The sequence below is a fragment of the Bidens hawaiensis genome, unplaced genomic scaffold (assembly GCF_021521415.1).
Source record: "Bidens hawaiensis isolate Kalapana, Puna unplaced genomic scaffold, B.hawaiensis_p1.1 tig00051394_1, whole genome shotgun sequence".
Taxonomy (NCBI): domain Eukaryota; kingdom Viridiplantae; phylum Streptophyta; class Magnoliopsida; order Asterales; family Asteraceae; genus Bidens; species Bidens hawaiensis.
In genome coordinates this window covers 4,980-17,035 of record NW_027506190.1, presented here as the reverse complement: position 1 = coordinate 17,035, position 12,056 = coordinate 4,980, and the positions used below count along the sequence as shown (strand labels likewise).

At 37.4% G+C, this 12,056-nt stretch overlaps 1 protein-coding gene across 1 annotated transcript; it reads left to right on the top strand.

The window, feature by feature from the left end:
* Positions 1-923: 923 nt before the first annotated feature.
* Positions 924-4,287, top strand: LOC143617025 (calmodulin-binding protein 60 B-like). The gene is made up of 7 exons (XM_077089698.1): positions 924-1,030; positions 1,098-1,164; positions 1,563-1,615; positions 1,885-2,366; positions 3,489-3,649; positions 3,737-3,937; positions 4,028-4,287. Exons 1-7 carry the CDS (start codon positions 936-938, stop codon positions 4,175-4,177), a joined length of 1,209 nt encoding a protein of 402 aa, XP_076945813.1. The 5' UTR covers positions 924-935; the 3' UTR covers positions 4,178-4,287.
* Positions 4,288-12,056: the final 7,769 nt, after the last annotated feature.

Below are 12,056 nucleotides of genomic sequence, written 5' to 3'. Positions count from 1 at the left end.
GATTACAATAGTAAATGATGTTTTAAACATTTTAAAGGAAAATCATCAAAATGACCGATTAGTTGGACATAATAGTCTTTACGTTTAGAAAAGTTTGACAAGTGTGTCTTGATGCAAAAGATTTCAATCTTGGGACAACAGATCCATTCTTCAATGCCAGAGAAATCTATTATGCTAATACAATAGGATGTAGCACGTGAAATATTCTGGTTGGCTGGAACAAATTTTACTAAAAAGAGGTTATTTTTTTATAAAAGAAGTAAAGCGAACAATATTCTGTCAAAATTATCCATTAAACGATAATTTTGTAAAAGAAAGAAAGTAAACACTATCTTGTCAATATTATCGGTAAAAATAACCAGTTTGGTGATTTTCACTTTGAAGAATGATAATTTTACCAAACTAAGTTGCACGCCATGCAATTAGTTTTCAACTTAATCAGACATCGACATCGACATCGATCATTAGAATATTATTATCAAGTAAAAAATAGCTATTTTTCGTTTGTAGTTGGTACTATGGTACTTTAGTAGGTGCCTTCCATATACACTCGATCTGTCGTCTCAAGTTTGAGTTTGTCGAGAATTAAATGATTTATTATTGTAAAAGGTGCATATATAATTCAAGCAATCTTGTTGGAAAACCTTAATTTTATAATTACATATATGACAAGAAAAAAGATTCCTTTTTAGGATAGGATATCCAACAAACCCACACCCGCCCACATTAACACACAACGGTCCACGTAGTTCATATACTATTATACTGTTGATTTCATAATTACTCATAATTCATATTATTATATAGTTGACAATTGACTAGGATGCTTCAAAGAAGCTTTCACACACTTTTTTCTATAAATAGCCTATGATTTTTGGCTGTTTGGATTTTATTTATGCACCATTCACTGATTGATAGTTTATTTTTGGGTGTTGATGGTACTGAAACGACACTTAGGTGAGGGTGAAGAAGAAGATGGCAGCTGCAAACTTGTCAATAATAAATCCAACCAAAAACTTGTCTCATCAAAGTGAGTGATTAAGATTTTTTCAGTTTTGTTAATATTTTCTTGACATGGCCGGGCGTGCTCTTGCTAGAAATGTCATGCATGGGTTTTCATCTCAAGAGTTAGCTTCGACTTTGGAACCATTGATTCGGAGATGGGTAAGATCACTCTACTCACTGCCTTTATTTAATAATTTGATTTTTAAGTTTTTTAGAATTATATGAATCTTGTTACTAATAACTGTAAGTTTTGTTTTCAATTAACCTCAAGTATACTAGTAGTGATAAAAGAAAATCACTCAATAATAACCAAGTTTCATAGCTGTTAGGTTTAAGTCTATTTGGAAAAATAATCACTAAACAGTAACCTAAATTCATATAACTATTATCCGGCTCACTTAATTTAATACTTTAACATTCATAGAAACATTATACAGGATTAGAACACCTGATGGTTAACTGACTTCAATGACATACTTGGAAAACTGAGTTACTATTATTTTATTTTATGCATGCTTTCGTATATTAGTTACTAGCTACGATCCGCTTTCTGGTAGGTACGAGACGAGGTGCAACGTGTGTGTCAACGCCTATGCTCTTCATCACCAAGGTTAGATCTCCATCTCATTCAAGTTTTAATTATATATATAGTGCTGGGGTAAAATACAAACTACTTTTAACATGGAAAACGTACAAATAAGTAGAGTTGTTATACAAGTATTCTATTGTTTTGAACTGGAGTGATAATATCACTCTAGTTTTTTTTTATTTTTTTTTATTTTTTTTTACTCTAGTTTAAAATTGCAGAGTAATAATAGCTACTCTAGTGTATATATATGTTTAGAAGGTTCATTTGACACGATCTCATGTTTGTAACAGATCTCCCTTTGGCGTGCTAGAATCATGCGACACGACATCTTTTCAGCTTCATTTCCAAACCAAGTTACCACAAATGTTATTCACAGGCAGCAAGGTGGAATCTGAGGATAACACTGCAGTTAAACTAGTGTTATTCGACACTAATAACAATCGAATAGTATCAACGGGACCGTTATCTTCTTTAAAGATACACTTTGTTCCACTTGATGGTGACTTCACTGTTGATGATGATGAAGATTGGTCTCAAAATGATTTTGAGGGTAAAGTTATATATGCACGAGACGGGAAACGACCGTTACTGGCAGGTGATTTAGTGACTGTTTTAAAAGACGGGGTCAGTGATTTAGGTGATGTGTATTTTACTGATAATTCAAGTTGGAGGCGGAGTCGAACGTTTAGGCTAGGTGCACGTGCAGTTTCGGGAGTGAGGATTCGAGAAGCGATAAGTGAGCCATTTGTGGTGAAAGATCAACGTGGAGAATGTAAGTCTTCTTTATGCGTGTTTGCGGGTCAAAACTGGTTGGGTTGACCTACAAACACTGCTTTTCAGTTTTTTTTTTGGATTTTGATCATTAAAAAGCGCATTAAGTATGGTTACAGAGATCATATTATTACAAAGTTTTTGTATAAGTTTGTAAATGGGTCAAAACTGATTGGGTTGACCCGCAAACACTATTTTTATCCATGTTTTGGATTTAGTAATTAAAGAGCATGCTAAGTATGTCTACCGAGATTATATTAGTACAAAGATTTTTGTGATACTTTTTAATTTGTGATTTAGAGGAGTTTTATTCACAGGTCAAAGCGGGTCAAAACTGGTTGGATTGACCGGTGAACACTGTTTTATCCGTTTTTTTTTTTTTTTTTGTAATTTAAAAGTGTATTTAGTATGATTATAGAGATTATATTGTTACAAAATTTTTGTGTGGCTTATTTAATAAGGTGTCTTACAGGGGTTTCATTCAAAGGTCAAAACTGGTTGAGTTGACCTGCAAACCTTACTTTTATCGGTTTTATTGGATCTGATAGATAAAGAACATAATAAGTATGATTAGAAAGATTATATTATTGAAAAGTTTTTGTGTAAATTTTAGTTAAGTGGTATAGAGGGGTTTTATTCACAGGTCAAAACTGGTTAGATTGACCCGAAAACACTATTTTTATCAATTTTTTATTTTTATTTTTATTTTTGGATTTAGTTATTAAAGAACATACTAAGTGTGTTTACATAAGATTATATTATTGGAAACTTGTTGTGCAACTTTTTCTAGTAAAGTGATTTAGAGGTGTTTTATGTGTTTGAATATGCTTCCATTGTCTACAAGCCGATCGGACCCATTTGACACATCTTAAGTTAAATAGGTCAAACTGCAGCATCTAAATTTCTCTGAGTCAATATCTTATAATGTTTTAAGTCTATATATATATATATATTTTTTTTTGAAAAATGTCCGCTTATTAGCGAAGCTCCCAAAATACCCCTGCAATATTGTGTAGTCCAAAATCTGTGACAGCCCCATCTACTTTAAAACCTGGAAAATAGTTAATATTACCGATAATTATAATCATATCATGACTAATAGTATTTTTTTTTCATGGTTTAGCATACAAGAAGCACCATCCTCCAGCTTTAGATGATGACATATGGCGTTTAGAAAAGATAGCAAAAGACGGGGCATTTCATAAACGGTTGGGGTCAAACAGAATTTGTACTGTGAAACACTTCTTACAAATATATGTCACAAACGAGTCCGCACTACGCAAGGTAACATAGCATGTATTATTAGTTCCATGTCACATAAAGTTTTCCACAAACCAGCCACTTATTATTATTATTGGAATAATAAAACAGATACTTGGCGGGTCAAGTAACAAGACATGGGACACGATTATAAAACACGCGAAAGATTGTGTTTTGGATGACAGTTTGTACGCATATCACTGTATGGCAGAAGGAATTGGGCTTTTATTCAATTCCATTTTCTATATCGTTGGTGCAACTTTTGATGGTCAAAGTTACTCTTCACTTGACAAGCTTCCAGGTTATCAGATGGTTTGTGCGCTTTCAACCCGTCCTTTAATACTATTTTATTGACGAGGTTGATTGAAATGTGATAGTTATACATGTTTTCGTGGCGTGCAGGCTCTGGTGGAATCTTTAAAGCAGCGGTTTTATAAATATATAGATGAGATGTTACCGATGGATGATTTGTCGGTTTTTGGAGCCTCGGGCTCAGCATCTAATTTACTTATAAGTGGCGCTAATATCCTAGCTCTGCACCCAGGTATATAAGTTACTGAGTTACCTACGATTTTAGTTCTTATGGTTTGACCCATATAACCCTTGGCCAGCCCACTAATCACATTTAAAATTTTAATTATTAAAAGACCGAATTACACTTGGATTATTTGTGTTACCTAGTTAAATTAATAAAATCTGCATATGGTATTAATATAACCCAAATCGACCAAAATATTGATAGGTAAACTGGTCAAAAGTGTTAGGATTAAACGCACACACGAACCAAACACAAGCACGAAAGCAATAAACGAACACGAGGATTTAACTTGGTTCGGTCTAAACTGACCTGTGTCCACGGGTGGCAACTAGATATTCTTTATTGAGTGACAAATTGTTACGAGTACATAGCGTTGTTTAAATAAATACTGAACTAGGGTTTGTAAATTATTAAACAAGAAATCCAAACCGGGCCGGGCTTCGGTCTGGCCACCCTACACCAGTCTGTCCTTTGAACTTCAAATAAATAAACCGGGCCACACAAGGCCTACGAACCCAACAATCTCCCACTCGGAGGCCTTGAGTACACTCGTCTACACTCCTAATCGTACTTCTGTAATCTAAACATTTTCTAGTTGCCACCGCCTTCTCATCAATTAACCTGAAGGCCAGTTGAAGCTCCACGGAGCTCCAACATCAGTCACGGCTAAAACTGTCCCTGATCCGTTCTTAGTCCCTACTTGTTCCCACTGAAACAAACTACCGGATCCTGAGATACTCTGATAACAAACACACTCCATATTCAACAAGTAATTCACTAGAGACTTTTACAGCTGAAATACTGGTTTTCTTAATCCACTATCGACTTGGAACTGTAACTGAAACACGACCTGTGCTCCCACTGTCACGATGTCCTCCGACTGACTTAACATTCCTAGCTCGTTCATCCTGAATCTTCACTTTGGCTCTGGATTTGTTACTTGCAAAACGAACCTTCTTCTGCCCACAAGATTCTGTGAACTAGACTTTGTCTTTCACCAAAACTTGATCCACTCCTTTCGATGACATATCGACCATATACAACGAACCCATTACCAGATTCCCTTTGACTACCTTCCACTGCCAATTCCTGAACTTAACATCGTGCCCCTGGTCATCCAACTGCACAACTGAATTCAAACGTTTCTTCAAACTTGGAATAACCCTCACGTCTTTCAAAGTCCAAGAAGTACCTGCTGAAGTTATCAAATCAACATCTCCCATACCCGTAACCTCTAAAATATCACCATTCGCTAGTCGAACCTTTCCAAAATCCCCAAACTTTAGATTCTTCATCGTTTCACTACAGTGTGTAAGTCCCCGTTTCGTCGTTGATCGATACGAGATCTGCACGAAGTCTAGGAGTGCGGAATCCTCCTAGACTATGGTGTTGGAGACGAAGAACACGATTATTCACAAACATACACACGAATGGGATAAACAGATATGCAGATCGCTTTATATATTAATCAAAATACATTACATACCGAAAGAGAAAACATATTATGGCCAACCCGAGGTGAGCTCTACCTCGGGTCTGCCCACGAGACTAGCCCTATCTGTTTTTCTCTAGACAACCTTTCTGCTTTACCTCTTTTTTTATAGTTTTTTGTTACCTTAACCCTAAACATGACACACATATATATAGATAAACATCTTCATGGGCTTGGGCCTCAAGGCGAAGTTGTTCTAACTTCACCTATGGCGAAGTTGGCTCCCTCCACAACTTCGCCCCAGCTGGTCGGAATTGCATAGCGACGGTCACAAAATGCACCAACACAGTGAGTGGCATGAAACAACACACCAGAATCCATCACCCAAGCATCAATGTTATCCTCAACACTAAGAACTAAAAACTATCCTCTGGGCATTCTTCTGCAGTGTTGACTTCTTTCTTTTCATTCATATCATTCGGACATTGATTCCTAAAGTGCCCCTTCTCTTTACAACCCCAGCATTCAATATCTTTACGAGTCTTAGACTGACTCCTCTTCCTGCTCCCACTGCCTCGTTGTTTTCCCCTACCTCTACCTTCTGTGACTAATATATTACTTGATGATTCACCTGAATTTCTGCGTCTTGAATCTTCTCCAAGAATCAAATCCCGAATCCCATCAAAAGTAATTTTTGTTGATGAACTACAAACCGCTGTCACTGTTTGCGACCAACTATCGGGCAAAGAGGATAACAACAAAAGACCTTGAACTTCATCATCAAACTTAATGCCGACTGACACTAAGCGGGAGAGATTCGAGTTAAGATTATTAATATGCGTTGTAACTGACCCACCCTCTTTCATTCCTGTTGTCACTAGCTCTCGGATAAGATAGACCTTATTCGCTGCCGAAGGATTCTCATACATGTTGGATAGTGCCTCCATCATACCACGAGTTGTGGTTTACATTAATGGCGTTAAACGCCACATCTTCCGACAATGACAAAGTAATACAGGCCCTAGCTTTCTTGTCTAACTTCTTCCAATCTGCTTATGACAACTGTTCTGGTTTTTCATCCTCAAACACTACATCCAAGTCTTTCTGACAAAGTAGCGCTTCAATTTGCATCTTCCACCAACCAAATTTCTGTCCATCAAACTTATGTATCGAAAATTTTCCGTCTTCTGCCATAACAATGACTAAACGAAAACCTGGATAAAAAAGAGAAATAGACACAACAATGGTACGAGCCTGAACTTAACGGATGTTCTACTGAACTCTATTAAACAACCAACCTATTTAAATGCAGCGGAATAACGAATCGCAAATCAGAAACAAAAACTTTAAACTAAAACGTTAAAACCTGACAAAAGCGGTTGGCACTGATTCTCGGTTTCTTTAACGTTTCTTCTGCTTGACAACTGTTATTCAATAAAAATAGGATATTGACCTCTTCACTTTTCTCTTTAATTGTTTCACTATTTATTCTTGACAATTTTTCCCTAAGAAAATTCTAGCCAAAAAGAAATAATTGTTCTTGGGCTTTGCCTTTGTTCACGACCCAACAACACAAAAAAAATATGTATTGTACTCAAAAACTTTTAGTCAAAGAACTCCCCTGGTCAAAGCACCATACACAATAATATAAAATATAAAAGGAAAAAGTCTTGGTCTCCTTCAATATACTTCAAACGAACACCCCGACCTTCCTCGTTGATTTCGACTACTGCCACAAATCAACTTTAAGCAGCAATCGATCTAGTAATGACGACTTCTACTTCTTTCGTACGGAACCCAAACACTGCAATCTTTGACGATGATCAACCGCAACAGGCGACTGTTGTGGCGGCGAGAATCGGACGGCGACAATGGCGGAACCCTAGCGACGGCTAGCGGTGACGCGATGGTGTAAGAAACTGGTTCAACGTGTTCTTCGTGTGATCCGAACCTAAGCTCTAAATACCACTTGTTAGGATTAAACGTACACATGAACCGAACACAAACACGAAAGCAATAAACGAACACGAGGATTTAACGTGGTTCGGTCTAAACTGTCATACGTCCACGGGTGGCAACTAGATATTCTTTATTGAGTGACAAATTGTTACAAGTACATAGCGTTGTTTAAATAGAAATTGAACTAGGGTTTGTAAATTATTGAACAAGAAATCCAAATCGGGCCGGGCTTCGGTCTGGCCACCCTACACCAGTCTGCCCTTTGGACTTCAAATAATAAACTGGGCCACACAAAGCAAAAAGTACCACGATGATAAGTTAAGGCAACTCTATTATGTGCATGCAGATCAAACACAAATGCAACTGACATCCATGCCAAGTAAATTATCAAGTGGGGCCATCATCATGGCAAGTAACAACAATCGACATGTAACAGATGATTTTAGCTATGGACCTTATAGTTCGCCAGGTCAAGTAAATTATCAAGTGGGGCCATCTTCATGGCAAGATGCTGGCTCCTCTGAATTTGGTGTGTGTTTCACAAGAAACGGGTCCCCTAAGGGGAGGTGGTGCAAGATTCGGGCAGCGGTCAAGTGGGTTTTAGTTATGAGAGACGTTGCTGCAAAAAGAATGGAAAAACTGTATCCGTATATTAATCGGGCATCATTTCCTCGGGTGGGCTAGAGATGATAACTTAATATGTTTCTTAATTTGTTCTTCATTTTTTTCAACCTTTTTTGGGTGTATGTTTGTAAAATAGATAAAAGTGGTAAGTTTCATTATTAGTTGTAAAAAGCAGGTGTTTTAAGGGGTAACTTTCTCCTGTATTACGCTTTTTGTGGCGGGATTTGGGTGTGCGATCGCCATTTTTTTATATGCTTTTTATAATGTAATGTAATATTGATTGTATACAATAAAGCTTTTGATTGTATGTATAAATTAGTTTACATATGGGTATCTGAAACTGATTTAATTAATATGTACATATTAATATTATTATTATTATTATTATTATTATTATTATGCTAATAGAGTATTTAGGTGTTTATACTTGACACAATATGTCCCCATAATAAAATCTCTAGCTGGTGTAGGCCTTGTGTGGCCCAGTTTATTATTTGAAGTCCAAAGGGCAGACTGGTGTAGGGTGGCCAGACCGAAGCCCGGCCCGATTTGGATTTCTTGTTCAATAATTTACAAACCCTAGTTCAATTTCTATTTAAACAATGCTTTGTACTTGTAACAATTTGTCACTCAATAAAGAATATCTAGTTACCAACCGTGACGTAGGACAGTTTAGACCGAACCACGTTAAATCCTCGTGTTCGTTTATTGCTTTCGTGTTTGTGTTCGGTTCGTGTGTGCGTTTATTCCTAACAAGTGGTATCTAGAGCTTAGGTTCGGATCACACGAAGAACACGTTGAACCGGTTTCTTACACCATCGCGTCACCGCTAGCCGTCGCTAGGGTTCCGCCATTGTCGCCGTCCGATTCTCGCCGCCACAGCAGTCGCCTGTTGCGGTTGATCATCGTCAAAGATTGCAGTGTTTGGGTTCCGTACGAAAGAAGTAGAAGTCGTCATTACCAGATCGATTGCTGCTTAAAGTTGATTTGTGGCAGTAGTCGAAATCAACGAGGAAGGTCGGGGTGTTCGTTTGAAGTATATTGAAGGAGACCAAGACTTTTTCCTTTTATATTTTATATTATTGTGTATGGTGCTTTGACCAGGGGAGTTCTTTGACTAAAAGTTTTTGAGTACAATACATATTTTTTTTGTGTTGTTGGGTCGTGAACAAAGGCAAAGCCCAAGAACAATTATTTCTTTTTGGCTAGAATTTTCTGGATCCCAACGATGAATTCTCCAGCATCTCCAGAATCCACAGAAAAAGAATAGACACCATCAGCATGCTTGCACCCCCTGCTAAGGGCATGCAACGTCATGCACCTCCCACATAACCATTTATCCCCCGCCCGAAGGGCTTCCCCGACATCTATAAAAAGGTCCAAATCCTTAGAGATAGCGTCTTTTAAAAGGTTCTTCCGAGTATCCGTTTTGAAATGGGTACTTTGCATGTGCTCAAGTAGGCGGAAAAACCCCAAGGACCCAGGTCTACCATCCTTACACTCGTGGAAATGCTTAAAGGGGCATGGCCTTAAACCGTAAGTGGAGCTAGGACCAAGCCCTCCTGTATTTACGTTTCGAATTCTTTTTATGGTAGCCATGTACACACGAGAACAGAAAACAAACAAATCACAAAAGACACCGGACCCCTAAAGATCCCGACTCGAGATGAGTTAGAGCAAGAATCAAAGACCAAACCCCTCACACTCGAAGTTCGGTATTATGCTTGGTATTGCTTCTCTTTGATTGTGCATGAACTTATTGTAATGCCAGCAACATATATATAGTTCGATTATGAGATATTATAGTACTCAAAGTTCACCGGGTGACCCACCAGATCCACCATTCACACAACAAGAATTCTGAAACTTTGACCTACCACATCCTCAAACCCAAAACCAACCTGAATATGATGAGGTTGATGTTTTTGAGATCTCACAACATAACCTACAAAAACCACAACAAATGATCCCTCAAAACAGACAATCAACACCTCAAAACCGACATGCCAGATATAGTTTATATAAAGAGGAAAGGTCGTTTGGTATTGATAACGGGAGAGATGGTACAGTAAATAGGAGAGTTGGAAACTGGGATTGAGATTGCAATGAAGATGAGCACTATGATCAGTTTAGGCACGAATAGTTTAATGAGTTCGCGCCTTCATTTCAACAATTTAATCAAAGAGGTCAGAATCAGGTCAAGTTGGGCCGGTAAAAGTATAATGGTGATCAACAAAATGATTATGGAGGACAACAGGATCAGGATGAGAATATGGATGGAGTGCCTAGGTCGAATCACAGATCCCTAGTTAGAGGAGTTTCCCGTCATTTTGTGCCTATAGTACCAAAAAACGCCTCACTGTTCGCGCCATCACATCAGAATGCAAGATCTTTTGAGGCACCAAATAAGAATTGCTATGAAGGAAGTCAAAGTAGCTATCAAAGCAACTTGCAAAATCAAGGGAATAGGCAAATAAGTCAGCATGGGTCGGATGATAAATCCATCAATGAAAAACTAGATACAATTATTGAGTTAATGATGGATATTCAGAATGGCAACGAGATCAGAGATAAGGAAATTAAGGCATTGTCACAGTAGTTTGGACAATTAACTGAAGAAATGACAATCTTCAGAAGAGATCAAGGTAAGCTTTGTAGTGATACTCAGATATGTCCAACTCACAAATCCTCCAACACTACGAGTGTCCACATAAATGAGGTAAGCACTCGTCCTCTTTCTAAAATTTCTGTTGTTGAAACTCATCCACCACAATGTGTTGAGGGTGGGGTGAATGATATAACCGAATCTAAGGGTGAGGGTGAACACAATAAGGAAGTTAAAAATTTTACAAAGTTTAAAATTGATCCGAATAGCATGTTTTCAAAAATTATAAATTTGAATGTTAAAGTTCCATTTCCCTTATCTTTACTTGCACCAAAAAATTTAAGTAAACGGGAACCACCTAAGGGTGAAAAGTGGGAAAATTTTGAAAAAATGAAAATAAATAAACCGTTCCTTGAACAAATTAAAGAGAGTCATGATCATGTTGAGTACTTAAAAGAGTTAAGTACCCACAAACGACGTCACAAGTTTTCTAATCAACTCGATTTAACTGCTAGTGTGAACGTCGTTTTGATGGGTACCCTTCCCCCGAAACTTCAAGATACCGGAACACCTATTATTTCAATACAAATAGGTGATTTTAAATTAGATAAGGATTTGTTGGACCTTGGAGCTTGTGTAAGTATTTTACCAGGGAGTTTGTATGATCGGTATGATTTTGGGTCACCACAAAAATTTAAAACAATAGTGGTGTTGGCTGATCAAACTCCTATGTGTTCTAGGGGGATTGTAAAGGATGTGGTTGTAAAAGTTGGTGAATTCTATTATCATGTGGATTTCCTTGTGCTTGATTGTGTAAAGAATACACAACCGACTATTATTATAGGTAGACCATTCTTAGTTACAACAAAGGCTATTACTAATTGTGCTGAGGGAACGATTAGAATGAGGTTCGGGGAAAAAAATGAGTTTGAAGTTGTTTTCGAATTTATCTAGTCATAAAACTGACAAGTATGGATCTTCTGAAAAGAAAATTCAAACAGAAGAGAAAGAATGTTTTATAGTTGACAGGTTAAATGAAGAGAAAGTGAAGAGGAAGTCAAGAAAGAGAAGAAAAAAAAGGTTATGAAATCGTTGGAGTATGACTATTCAGAGAAACTTGCGAATTTTATGATCTGTTCTGGGAAAAAAACTAATGATGAGAATGGAACAAGTTTAGGAGCGGAAAGAGGCAAGCACCCTACGAGACCACCATGAATGGAACATAAGGTATGGTCTGGCTTTAGCGCTAACTGGGAGGCAACCAGGCCTTGTA